Source organism: Artemia sp. Qi Xiang Cuo, chromosome 10 (assembly GCF_049724085.1).
Source record: "Artemia sp. Qi Xiang Cuo chromosome 10, ASM4972408v1, whole genome shotgun sequence".
Classification (NCBI taxonomy): Eukaryota; Metazoa; Arthropoda; class Branchiopoda; order Anostraca; family Artemiidae; genus Artemia; species Artemia sp. Qi Xiang Cuo.
Window position 1 is genome coordinate 64,365,279 of NC_142803.1, and position 14,960 is coordinate 64,380,238.

General features: G+C 34.9%; 1 protein-coding gene across 2 annotated transcripts in view; it reads left to right on the forward strand.

The window, feature by feature from the left end:
• Window positions 1-14,960, forward strand: part of Uba5 (Ubiquitin-like activating enzyme 5) — a 47,081-nt gene that overhangs the window by 12,893 nt on the left and 19,228 nt on the right. For both annotated transcript variants that reach the window (XM_089095669.1, XM_089095671.1), the window contains exons 3-4: window positions 6,158-6,293; window positions 12,120-12,316. In XM_089095669.1, coding sequence (XP_088951795.1) covers window positions 6,158-6,293; window positions 12,120-12,316 — 333 coding nt within the window. The remainder of the gene's footprint in view (window positions 1-6,157; window positions 6,294-12,119; window positions 12,317-14,960) is intronic.

Consider the following 14,960-nt stretch of genomic DNA (forward strand, 5'->3'; position numbering starts at 1 on the left):
ACTGTTTGTGAAACACTGTCTATTAAAAGGGTTTTATCCCTATTTGAACTTTTATTTATCGTCATGGAAAGTCAGTATGGTCTTCGAAATTATCTAAGAAAGGGAATTTTTTAAAGCCTGGAGGGACACATGTCTCCCCCCTCCAATTGACTCCACTGATGCCGCCCTAAAAAATCTTATTAATTGCAATGTGTCCTATAATAAATCTATATGTAAATCAATAAATCCTTCATTTTTTCAAGTTAAAACTATCTCGGAACATCTCACAGGGAGGGATTCAGCACCTTTGCTCCAAGAGACCGAACTATTAATGTTGAGTTTTGAAGCAAATCAGATTTTCGAAAGGTTTTCAACTTTTAAAATGGACCATCTATACTTGCCTTTCTGGGACATGTTCCAAAATGATTGGCTTACAATTATATTTCACTAAAGCAAAATCAATGATATTAAGGCAAACTTTTTTACTATGATACTACAATTAACTGAATCCTCTGGTCTTGTTTCGGATGGAGTGAAGAATATGGAAAACAGTTTAAGTGGCTTTATAACAGCGTACGTAATGTTGTAGGCTAAGTAGTTAAATTAGGCTATAAGAAGTACACATTTTAAAGTACCACGGATGTTAACGAAAACATTTCTTGCCCCCTGGCTCCAACTTAGATATATTCATACCTGAAAACAGGAATTTTCTTAATTTTTTGGGAGTTGTCACATAATTGTTTGAAGTTTACAAGCCACGCTGAAGTTTCACCAGTGTTGTTATGCTGAACTGTTAAAAAAACTAAGCGGATACTAATTCAGAAAGTTTGACCAAGATCTTTGTTCAGAAAAATCCTAATTTTTAGTTATTTTTTTTTATTTAATCATATTATGTAGCCAACTAAAATTAACGAAGCAATTCTTGACAAATTAACATTATTTCAAAATAAAATCTTAAATCAGTTCAGCAGCTTCCACGGCCACATGCTTTTTGCAAGAGGCTTCTACAAATTAATATATATGTCAAGTTGCGATGCAGTAATAATCAGTCGTGCTGATTTTGGGACGGGGGTGGGGGGTGGTCATTTGACTTCCCCCAGTTGAGGTTTTCAATTTTTTTATCTTCAGTGAAAATACATTGTTTTGGGCATTTTTCTGCACAACACATGTAAGAACATGTACTACATGTACTATACAAACATGTAGTACATGACCGCAATAAAGAAAAGATGCATATAAAATAAAAGTACTACCCTTAAATACCTTATCCTCTGCTCTTACAAAATATCTTGATAACGTTTCCTACAGTGGCCTTCCCTCCACTTATGGTCATAGTTGTAGCCCTAGAAGGTTTGCGAAACTAAAAGCAAACACTGGAACAATGACATTTTTACTTTCTAATATGCAGCGTGTTTCTATTAATCAGATTATAATATTTCTATCCATTGTTACACACATTTTAAAATAATGTTTAATGTTAAACCGACCTTAGATTCTTTTGCAATCAGATAGGCAAATACTTTTGACAAGTCAGGTTAGCAGTTGCTTCACCTCACAAGTCAAGGAACTTGTTAAAAGAAATATAAAGCATCAAGAGATGCAAATTAATGGGGAATTATACTGTTTGAGACTATATATGGAACCATTAAGGCGGGCTATATATGGAACCATTAAGGCGGGGTGTATTGTGAGAAAAGCGACCAAGATATCAGGAAAGAACATTAAGGGAAGAATCTAATGGAAATGCTATAATTTTAATATTATATTACCTTTAAATTTCGTCGTGCACTGCAAATATAAAAAAAAAAAATGAAATTACTCCCCTTTTTTTAAAAAAAATATCCTCCCCCTACATTTTCATCGCTTGAAACCACTAGTAACAACATCTCTAAATTGCGGAAGGCAATTCAGAAAAAGTAAAAGAATTTACAATCCACATAGAAGATTAAAAGAAATTATATCGAATAAAATACCAAAGACATCAAAAATGAAATGATTTTTTTATTGCTTAAATGGAAAATTAGACAATTGTATAGCTCTTAAAAAAATTAGGAAAAACCGGGAATTCAATTTTTAATGAAAAAGATCTTCAATTTTGTTTTCGGTTTTTACACAAGGCCCTTCCAATTTTAAAAATAAAGAATGAGTGTTAAAAATCAGCAGAAAATGAGCAAACGAAAATATCACGTTGGAGCTCTAGAAAATGTAACTGTCCTAATTGCCATAGCATAAGGAAAACAGAGCCATTAATTGGCAGTAAATTCATTAGAATCCATGGATTAGATGAGCAAAATATAGGTTAACCTAATATCTTGTTAACAAATAGGCAATGAAAAGAAATGTACATATCATGGAATAGTTAAAATTCTAAGCTAGGCATTAATTTGTTTATTATTAAAATTATTCAATGTTTGAAATTAGTTAGTTGATGACTTACCTATAAAAGCATCTCTTTGGAAAGACCAATTATCCTTTTTTACCATATATATTCCTTCCAAATACTTATTTCAAAAGTATTATTTTTATTGCTTGACTTATATCGCATAAAGTACAAATATTAAATTTATTGTTTATTTCAGATAACAATTAAAAAAAAAAAAAGACATGACACATACATGTGTAACAAAGACTAATTGAATTAACCTTTTGGCTAGTTTGGCCAGCGCTAGATACAGGATTAGGAATTAGACTACCCCATGAAGGATAAATATAAACTATTGTCCAATGGAAAACTGAAAACATATCTTTAGATAATTCATTTGCAGGTTTCTGCAACTTTTTTGAACTTTTAAGTGCAAAAAGCGTTATCAAATTTACCAAATTCATTTCTGCGTTCTGTTTTCATGGTTTGGTTTGGAAACACTGGTGAAAATTTTGCGCACGAATTCGGACCTTGATATTTTATAACAACCAAAAGAAAAATAGAATATCCTGGTTTTCCGGTATGGATAGACCCAAGAAGAAGTCAGGGGGCAAAAAATGTTTTCATTTTTGATGTCTTTGATACTTTAAAAATAATGAAATTTATAGGTTAAAGTCAGAAGCAAAATGCCCGTCATAAAGGATTTTAACAATTCCTTTTCAATTTCTTATTCAGAATTCCTGAGGAATTCCTGAGTTACGGGCTATGGTCAGAAGCAAAATGCCCAACATAAAGCATTTCACTCATTTCTTTTCAATTCCTTATTCAGAATTCCTTAATTATGAATTTCTGAGTTATACAGAATTCCTGAGGAATTCCTGAGTTACGGGTTATGGTCAGAAATAAAATGCCCATCATAAAGGATTTTAACGATTCCTTTTCAATTTCTTATTCACAATTCCTTAGTTATGAATTTATGAGTTATTCAGAATTCCTGAGGAATTCCTGAGTTACAGGTTATGGTCAGAAGTAAAATGCCCGTCATAAAGGATTTTAACAGTTCCTTTTCAATTTCTTATTCAGAATTCCTTATTTATTAATTTCTGAGTTATTCAGAATTCCTGAGGAATTCCTGAGTTACGGGATATGGTCAGAAGAAAAATGCCCATCATAAAGGATTTTACTCATTTCTTTTCAAATCCTTATTCAGAATTCCTTAGTTATGAATTTCTGAGTTATTCAGAATTCCTCAAGAATTCCTGAGTTATGGGTTATGGTCAGAAGTAAAATGCCCGTCATAAAGGATTTTAACCATTCGTTTTCAATTTCTTATTCAGAAATCCTTAGTTATGAATTTCTGAGTTATTCAGAATTCCTGAGTTACGGGTTATGGTCAGAAGTAGAATGCCCGTCATAAAGTATTGTAATCATTCCTTTTCAATTTCTTATTCAAAATTTCATAGTTATGAATTTCTGAGTTGTTCCGAATTTCTGAGGAATTCCTGAGTTACGGGTTATGGTCAGAAGAAAAATACCTATCATAAAGGATTTGACTCATTCCTTTTCAATTTTTTATTCAGAATTCTGAGCTATTAAAAATTCCGGAAGTATGATTAGTCAGAAGCTGAATGCCTGTCAAAAAGAATTTTACCCATTCAGTTTCAATTTCTTATTCAAAATTCCTGAATATCTCAAATACATCGATTTTTCTTGTATCGTGATCAGCCTGAGCTTTAAAATAAGCTCAGTTTAAAATAGCTTGCTCAGCCTAGAAACGTACACAAGTTAAAGGCGGTGTTCAGGCCCAACTGAAAAAATTAATTTTAATATAAAATCTTTATGCTAGTTAAAAGTATTCATCTTTATTTTAAATGATACATACACCTGTCTGACCTTAGAAAAGCAGAGGGCCTCTTTTTAATAGCATAATGTTACTGAATTTTTTTATTTTTACTGCCTTATTATTTCTCAGAGGTCAACGAATGAGTCACAGTTCAATTCTTATTTCTTTTTTTTGCTTAAAGTTTATTTGACTTAGCTTGTCTACTGACCTACTTTCATTAAAAGTGTGGTCAGATGATATTAATTTAAATCGAAGAAAAAATGTTATTTGAATCCTTTAATTTTAAGCTATTGTAAATTAGGTTCATAGGAATGTCTCCAGAATCCCTATTTAAAGCAAGGTCTATTTGAGTTTTTAATTTCATTACCTTCTTAAAAGAATGTAGGAATCCATTTGCTTCAGATGTTAAAGTTGGGTCATCAAAAAGAACTATATAATCTAGATTTTCAACGATGTGGGGGTCCAAACCAGAATGAATATCCAAATTTTTATTTTAAATTTCACATCTCAGAGAAATCTCGTGCTCATGCCTCCGTTCTCCCGGGAGTCGGCGTTTACCCCCACCCCCCGAAAAATGACCCCATGGAGCATTCCTCCATCCCTGACGGAAATTTCCCCCTCCCTGACGGAAATGAACCCTCCCCGGGAAATTTTTCCCCCTCCTCCATTCCCCCTGGATAATTCTGAATCTTCATTACAAGGAAAATTGAAATTTCTACTCTCCTGTTAAATTCAGAGGCAATTGTAAAGTATTGCCTGTAGTAAAAACCATTAGGATTTAAAGTAATAATATTTGTTCATTTATTTTATCCCAGAGGCGCTTCATGTGGAAGAGGTGGTGGAATAAACTTTGAAGGTGGCTCAGTCAATTGGAAATTGAAAATTCCAGTGCCCTTTTCTAAGAATTAGCCTGCTTTTCAACCAATTGCCACCAAATGAGTTGTTATTAACTATGGTGTCTTTAAAAATTTGTTATTCTAGTTTAACGGCCCTTGTGTTTAAGTAGTGGTTTTGAAAGAATCTTCAGATAATTGGGGATTGGAGGTAGAAATTGATATATAATCCTCAGGGCCGTATCCAGGACTGTTGTTTGAGGAGGGGAGGGGGTTGTATTTTTTTCGGGGGGGGGGGGCAAGGCTTGGGAATAGGCAGAGTCACCTCAATTAGAATACGAGTCCGAAGGAGAGTAGCTAGATTTGCTAGCAGATCCTGTTACAGAAAAAGTGACTGAACGTTCTGCTATTATAATCAAGTGCTTAGTTAATCAAAGTGTTACAAACCACTTTTTGACTTGTATTCTGTCCTTTTTAAATAAGTAAAAAAAAACATGTATAAGATATCAGAAATATGGCTGAATACGGCTATTTAAATATGCAAGGTTGTTGGGGTAAAATTTTTTAGCTTAAACATGGAAAAAAATGGGATTATGAATTAACTCCCAAATAACGGTAAATTGAATTTTTTTTCACAAAATGGATGTCCAAGGGTTGAAGTAGTATTACCCTAGGTGCAAGATTACCAAAGGGATAAATTAGACTGCTAATTAAATTGATCAAACTCTAGATGAAGGTGTATTACCTTTTTTCAAGCCTAGGAAAGTCAGAATTGTAGAAAAAATCCATTAAAAGCTGAAAGTGATCCTTAAAGAAAAATGCTCGACTGGTCATGTAGCACAGGGCAACTCTAAAACACCAATTTTACCCCATTTCCTGGGAAGTACCATATTTTTTCGTATTTTACCTTATTTGACCAATTTTATCTTATTTAATTAATTTGACTTACAAATTTTTTATTTTACGGTAATTTTACAACACTAGTTTGACTACTATTTCTTCATTTCACCTATTTTATTTTTCGCATTTGGCGAGTTGTTATCCCTGTTTTGTGATACTTTCCGCCGATGAAGATAGGTGAAATTTTCCCCAAACAGTGAACCTATACAAACTTGTTTATTTAGATTATCTTTGCTTTAGTCGTCTTATGGCATTGAAGCGAATGGGAATAGTTGACAATTATGAACACATTCGAGAATGTACCATTGTCGTTGTCGGTGTTGGTGGTGTTGGAAGTGTCACTGCTGAAATGTTGACAAGATGTGGAATTGGAAAAGTAACTATGTTTTGTTTAATATCTCATTTATCTTTGCCTTGATTATTCCTCTATTTTATATCTTTGCGGATCTTTCTGTTTCTTATTAAATATTTTTAAGATGCCCCCACCAAGTTGATATTTTTTTCCATGCCCAAGTTGAAAAACGCTAAACCAGAGATTTACGCTGGATGAAGGCCGTCTCTCCCTGGAAACTTTGGATTTCTACGATTTTAAGACGCATTCCCCCTAATATTCCTTAATGTTTGGAATTGTTTTTAATATTCCCCCCCCCCTCTGAATGCTGTGTGCCTCCTAAATAAACTACTGCCTTTGAAGAACCGCCTGGCTTAATTGCTTTATGACTTTATAGTTTGGTTCTTATATTCTAAGTTTACTGATTTGGATTTATTCAAATTCTTTTGCTTGCAGAACTTCACTCAATTACCCCTGGTCCCCAGAGGTCCATCATGTCATGCAATTAATTGCAGTTCGTTGCGATTTGGCTTAGCTTTGATGCAACACTTTAAGTTCGGATGCAGCAAGCTTAAGCTGCATATTCTTTAATTGATCTGATATTTTTGGTGATATTGATTCAGCAGCAAAGATGCTTATGGGTCTTTAACAAGAGATTAGATTCATGTTATTTAGGCAACATGAAGTACTACTGCAATCCTTTGTCGACATCGCCAAAAACAAAACACATAATATGACTTTACAGTCTGTGAATCATAGATGTATGTATGCATTGTACCCTTAAATGTATCGGAAACAAATAAAATATAAACAAATCGACACTAGTACTGATTTTTTCCTGTTTTGGCTTTTTTCCTTTGCGTCAATTACTTTCGAAAAAAATTGATAAACACAACTAAATCACGAACAGAAATAGCCAGTTACAGTAGAAGGTAAAACTTTTGAAACTGGATGGATTGAAACTTGCAATAAAATCATAATGAACCAAATCAGCACTATAAAACAATTGGTTGCTTTTCTGAATCATAATACTATAAATAAACTAATGACAATTTACGATATATGCTATTGTATCTTATTATTATTGACAATCGTTGAATAAAAACTTAGGTTTATTTGACGGTCATTCGTCCTGTCCTCAAGGACGAACTGTCTTCAACGTCCGTCATAGCGTGTGGCTTCGCAGAAAAAATACTGACAAGGAGGGGTCGGACTTGTATGATCTATCACTCTCATACGGGCTGGAACACCTTGTTGATTTTGACACGTATAACGGCCCAAACGGATCATCTCGTCTTGACCTCTTTCTTACAGATCTCCCTGACTCCTTTAAGGTAGACGCCCATGCTTTCACAAGTGACCATGTTACCATCATTGTACGTGGAAACCTTCGTATTCTGCCTCTAATATAGCATGAGCGGAGAATCTGGTTATACAAAAGAGGTGATTGGTACGACTTGAGAAACACTCTTTGTTCTCAGTAGGAGAGAGCCTTTCTCCTTGAAGGCCCAGAGAAAGCTGCAGAGAAGTACCAGCAGGCCATAGTTGACTCCTCTGAAAAATATATCTCTTCAAAGTGGATCCAGGTGTCCAGTAAGGACAAACCTTGGTTCAACGCCCGGTGGAAGAGAACTATCCGAGCAAAAGGCTCACAAGCAATGGCTACTTTCAAAGAGTTAAGAGGACAGGATTACATTCATCAACAAGCACAAGGATCCAGTTCATGCGATTCGGCAGTCCCGGGTTCAGTATAAGGAGAAATTTGCCATCAAGGTTCAGCATACTTCGGCGAAAAGTTGGTAGAGAATTGTCAAAGAAGCTTTACCGTCATCCAACGGGACTTCAATTCCTTCTCTACAGATTAACGGGACTAGTGGTACAAGATCCACAGGAAAATTCTGAAGCTCTTGCTAAGGCTTTTGCCGAATTTTCGAATCTTGATGAAAACGATAGAGAAGTGCCAAGTTTCTCGGACCGAATCTGTACCGCCCTGGATCGTGTGAATATCTCTGCTCCTAAAATCCTTCGCATTTTGCGGCATCTTGATGTGACCAAAGTAACAGATCCTGATAAAATACCAAAGGCTTTCCTCAACGCCTGCAGTGCTAAACTAGCTGGACTATGGTCATTGCTTTTCTAGATATGCTTTCGCTGCGGAATCTTCTCACAAACATGTAAATCCGCCCATGTTATACCTTCCCTAAGGCCAGATGGCGATCCAACGAGCTTGGGCTCCTATAGGCCTATTAGCCTCCTCTCCTGTGTTGGCAAAGTCTATGAAAGCGTCTCCAATAAAACATTTCAACAGTTCCTGGAATCAAATGACCTTCTAGGATATCGCCAATATGGATTCCGGAGGAAACGTACAACATTAGATTGTCTAGCGGCCCAGCATCAGGATTGGATCAAAATTCTGGCAAGGGAGTATGACATTAGGCTATTATCATTCGACATTGCCAAAGCTTTCGACAGAGTATGGCACCGTAGCCTGCTTAAGAAACTCCATGTGTGCGGTGTCTTTGGATGTCTGTTAAGAGTTAAGAACTTGTTGGACCATCGTCATGGCTTTTCCGGATATGCTTTCGCTCCAAAACCTTCCCACAAACACGGACATCCGCCCATGTTATATCTTCCCTAAAGCCAGATGACGATCCAACGAGCCTGAGCTCCTATAGGCCTATTAGCCTCCTCTCCTGCGTTGGCAAAGTCTATGAAAGCGTCTCCAATAAAACATTTCAACAGTTCCTGGAATCAAATGACCTTCTAGGTGATCGCCAATATGGATTCCGGAGGAAACGCTTAACATTAGATTGCCTAGCGGCCCAGCATCAGGATTGGATCAAAATTCTGGCAAGGGAGTACGGCATTAGGCTATTGTCATTCGACATTGCCAAAAGCTTTCGACGGAGTATGGCACCGTGGCCTGCTAAACAAACTCCATGCGTACGGTGTTTGTAGATGTCTGTTAAGAGTGATTGAGGTCTTTCTTTCAGATCATTCAATGCAGATTGTTCTCGACGGGTTTATATCCCGAGAATATTCAGTGACAGCAGGGGTTCCCCAGGGCAGGATCTTGGGACCTAGACTATTCCTTATATATATGAATGACATGGGAAACAACCTTGCAAGCCCTCCGCATCACTACGATACCACGACCCACTCAGCCATTCCAAAACACGAAGACTCAACACAAGCCTCCCTTTTCTTACAAATGGATCTTTATAAAATCGAAAAGTGGTCTGATACATGGATGATCAACTTTAATTCATCGAAAACAAAGGAGCTTCTTATTACTGGATCAAAGGTGCCGCGTGAACACCTCAGTTTAATTGTCAACAATGAAACTATAAAGAGAGTCGACGAGCTTTGTCTACTGGGGATTCATTTCTCCACCGATCTCTCTGTGAATAACCACCTTTATCGCGTGAGAACCTTTTTCGCAAGAAAACTCAGAGTCACTCTTTGCTGTAGAAACCTTCTTCAATCCAGCTCGATTATCCCAATTTACAATTTACAAGTCTTGTATCTGACCCACAGCTGAATATAGATGCCCGCTATATACTGGTGCCCCGAAAATGCTTTTAGCACCACTCCAAAAGCTCTAAAATAGGGCTAACAAGGCGGGCTGTGCCTCTACGCATGACTCGCTCCAGCCTCTAAATGAAAGGTTTGATGTAGCGTCGATGGCTGTTTTCTACAAGTACATGAATTTGCCTCCCTCAAACGAGCTTTCTCGTATTGTTTCCCCCTTTGTCTAACCGACAAGGCAGACGTGAAGGCACACAGCTTGATCCAATTATCTAAAAGAAGACACGCCAAGAACCGAGTACTTGAGGAAGAGCTTCATCCGGCGTTGCACTTCTATCTGGAACGATCTTCCTGGGGATGATATTCCTGCAAATCCATCTGTTAATTTCTTCAAAAGAAGGTTCAACAGATTTGAAACCTCGAGGTTTCAAAACGAGGTAATTGAATAGCGGTATATCAGATACCTTTTAAGTACCTGGTGCCGCGAATATAGGAATAAAAAAATCCTGAAAACTGGTAAACTGATTCAGGCAAGACTCTAACGTTTAATCATCAAAGAGGATTGTTCTCTACGATGTCGCTCTTACTTTCACGTCCCTGTCCATACCGAACTTAGAATATATTTATTTGTATCCTTAAATGCATCAGAAGCCAGTAATAGGTACACCTACCATAAAATAAGCCAACCCCTTGTCGTCATAGTTGATTATTGTATAAGAAGAGACTTAAATACAATTAATATTTATTGATGTTGAACTTACAGAACGAGGGTTTGTTCTGGCTCACCTGGAGTCTGAGACTCAGATGTTTCGTAGTAATTATTTATTCCCACGTTGAGCCAAGTTAACCTTATTATTTTGAATCGTTGGCAACGTCATGGGTCAAAACTTAAAATATCATATTATGGAGTCTAATTAGTGCCATGTATCTATCCTTTTCTTTTGAGATTTAGATGCGGTTAATCTTTGCTATAATAATTGTAACTACATCGTTGTAACTTAATTTGTAATCATTGTGTAAGCTTATCGAGATAAATTTTCCTTACTCTGGAATATATTAGAAGCAAAGAAGATGTAGACAAGTTATTTGTCTTAGAATAGAATGCATATCAGGAGCCACTAATTGGTATATCAACTAGGAAAAGTTCTGACCCCTAATTAACAAAGTTGACCACGGTCTAATAGCCGAATGTTGCTTTCAAAGCTCTAAATTGTCTCAACGAGAATTGATAATTATGAAATGAAAACAATGTATACCAATTGTGATCCCCAAAAGGCCGAACTTAACCTGGGGCGGAAGCTTACCGCTAACTTATTTGTCTCTGAAATTCCGCACTGTCAAATCAGATGCTTCTTTCACTAACAACCCTCTGTAGCAAAACTTCTTTTTATTTTTAATATAAAGGTACTTTTTAGAGAAAAAACGTGGGTTTCCAATGAGTACCTCCCTTTCACTAATAGAAGAATCTGATCTTATTACTGAAAACCTTCAATTACGGTTATTTTTTTGCTAGTTTTATTGAAATTTTGAGATCTTTTCAAATAGGATTTTTTCACTATTGGCAGTATGAAGAAGAATCTCTTGAACCTTTCTTTTGCTTGCTTCGCTCTATTGATATGAAACGTAGATTTAGTAAAGAAGATCGTCTTTCATGACCGCCTTCTTTACTTTGTCTTCAAAAAATTTGTCTTAAAAAAGGGCCAGCAGGATAGTACATGTTGAATCACATGACCCCCATAATCTAAATTACTGTACTGATCCCCCCTTTAAGAAGAGCTAAGCAAATTAGTCGTAGTTCATTTCTGAATGTCGCGGTACACTTTAATGACACATGTTTCGAGCTTGTATTTTATTGAAAATCTACACATGGTGAGAAGTACTTGAATTATTCTTCTAATTATTCACCGTGTGTGAAAAAAGAGGCAGTTGCTTCTGTAAATTGATAAAACGTCACGTTTATGTTCATCAGTCTTCCTCGATTCAGAGCTTGGCCACCTGAAAGATATTTCATTTGTAGGTATTTGTTGGAAGACCACACTGCCTTTCTATGACGAAGAGTTTATCTGCTGATGACGATCACTATTGTATGAGATCAAAATATCCAGAGCTTTTTGTATCTATATTCCCTGTCTAGTAAAAGGAATTATCCCTATTTTGAAATTTTATTTGTATGTTTCATTTGAGAATGGGTGTCCGATCACTTAACTAAATCCTGTGATTGAAAGGTATATTAAAAAGCTAATAAAAACAGACAAGAAAAATATTCTCAACATTTTGCTGTCATTTTCATTTCATCTTAATAAAAATTTGAAAGGAAGCGTCATCTAATAAATTTTTTTTTAGCTCATATTGTTTGATTATGACAAAGTGGAATTGGCAAATATGAATCGATTGTTTTTTCAACCGCATCAGTGTGGACTTTCAAAAGTAGATGCAGCAGCTGCCACCTTGCAGGAAATTAATCCAGATGTCGTTATAGAAACTCATAACTTCAATATTACCACCCTTGATAATTTTAATACATTTTTGGAGAGAATTAGGTATGGTTCTGTATGTAATTTCTTTGTCTTTTATTTTTTAATGATTAATGTTGAGTTTATATATCCATTAGTAATCATTTGTTAATTTATTGAAATCATCTTAGTATCATCATTATATGGCCCCAGGGTTTTTGAAATACCATTTCTGCCTATCTTTCTATCTTTACAAATCATAAAATATCAATCATTTTAATATAAATTAATATAAAAAACTTTTTCCCCATAAAAAGTTTTTTAAAGAAAAGTAAAGAGCCCCATTAAGCCAAGAATGAGCAAAAGCAAATTTAAATAATATTCCAAGCTTAAAATCACTATCAATAAATAAATGAAACTCAAAACGAATAGAAATTACAATAAACAAACTAGTCAAACTCAAAACGAACAAAAATTAATATGAATAGGGCTGATAACCCCCCATACCTTCTCAAGACTCAGACTCAATTTGTTCTTTACTGAAAACATAACAAACAAAACAACAAAAACAAATGACCATAGATTGTCAGTTTGATTCACATGTACTGATGTTCATTTGTTAAAAGTTTCGATAATTTATTGTTTTTGAAAGCAAGAAAAGTCAAAACATTTTAAATGTAGTTTGTTTTCAGTAAAGCGCAAATTGTGTTCTGGTCTTGAGAAGGCATGGGGTTCCAATTGACAACAAATGGCCATCTAAAAATTTTTATCAGCTGCATTTCGGGAAAATACGAGGTGGGGGGGGGGCATCCACCCTCCCATCACTCTGAATCTAAAAAAAAACTAAAACTTCTGATTACAAACCCAATGAGCGCCTTCCGAAGTTTATACGATCACCCTTTCTATATACTCCTTGTATGCCCCCAGGGCATAACTAACAACCCTTGCTCTGAGGGATGTATGGGAGTTATCATCCCCAAATACATAATTTCCGAGCCTTTCAACTACGTTGAACAAAATGGCTATCTCAAAATTGTGATCGGATGTGTTTGGCGAAATGGTGGTCGTGGGAGAGTGGTTAGATGCCTTTGAATCACTATTAACTATTGAAAAGAGCACTAGACCTTTCGATTCCAATCGAATGAGTCCTTTTTGAAGTTTCTACGACAGAAAATGTTCATCTCAAAATTTTTATCAGATACATTTCGGGGAAATACAAGGTGAGGGGGGGTATCCACCCTTCGATCACACTGAATCTCAAAAAGGCACTAAAACTTCTGATTAGCAATCCAATGAGCCCCCTCCGATGTTTATACGATTTATACGTTTATACGATATAACCCTTGCCCTGAGGGCTATAGGGGGGCTGTCATCCTCAAACACATAATTTTCGAATCTTTAAACTAAGTTAAACAAAATGGCTATCTCCAAAATTTTGATTGATTGTGTTTGCGAAATTATGGTCATGGGACGGGGGTTAGTTGCCCTCCAATCATTTTTGACTTTTAAAAAGAGCACTAGCACAAGTGCACTTTTAAAAAGAGCACTTGAAGTTTCTACGACAACTCCTTCGGTACGAGATGCCCTGGTCTAAAAAAAAAAACAAAAAATAAATAAATAATGCATTTAGCCCACATCGATCTTTACTTAGGCAGCGCTATTGCGATGCCTATGATAATTTGTATGTGCTATAACTCTCAGCAAATGTCCAATTTAAAAAATAAATGTGTAAATTTATATTATGGATAGTTAATAGAGTATTTCTGCATAATGCAACCTGAGTGAGTAGGTTTCCCATTTTCACAATAGAATATATGTCGATAGATGAAATACTAACTCTCTTTTGATGTTATATATTGATTATCTATATATATATATATATATATATATATATATATATATATATATATATATATATATATATATATATATATATATATATATATATATATATATATATATATATATATATATATATATATATATATATATATATATATATATATATATATATATATATATATATATATATATATATATATATATATATATATATATATATATATATATATATATATATATATATATATATATATATATATATATATATATATATATATATATTTACATATAGACTAACTCTCTCTTGATGGAGAGAGAATCCATATTTCTAACTCTCTCATATTTCTGATTACAAGAAGGATTTTTTTTTCAAGAATCTTAAGGGAAGAGTTTTTAAACTTCAGTGCTCGAACAACAATATTTTTAAGTTGCAATATTAAGACTCAATAGAACAAGAATTGTAATTCCATTCTAAATACTAGAAGAACTTTTTGAGAATTCTTAAAGACGAGCCTGCAACCTTTCCATAATAAAGTCATATTGAAATAAAAAGTATGCCATATAAAATTGTAAGCTGAAAACCGTACATGAACAGTTAAGGACGTTTAGACTAAGTTTTCAAAGAAAAGTAAAGAACTCCATTAAACCAAAAATGAGCAAAAATAAAATCAAATAATCTACCAAGCATGAAACTACCATAATTCGGCATCAATAAATAATTTAAACCCAAAACGAACAGAAATTACAATAAATAACCGAGTCAAACTTAAAACGAGCAGAAATTAATATGAGTTGGGCGCGAAACCCCTATGCCTTCCCAAGGCCAGAACATAATTGGCACTTTACTGAAAAGCCGATCGCTTTTGGCTATTAATAAGGGTACTTGCCA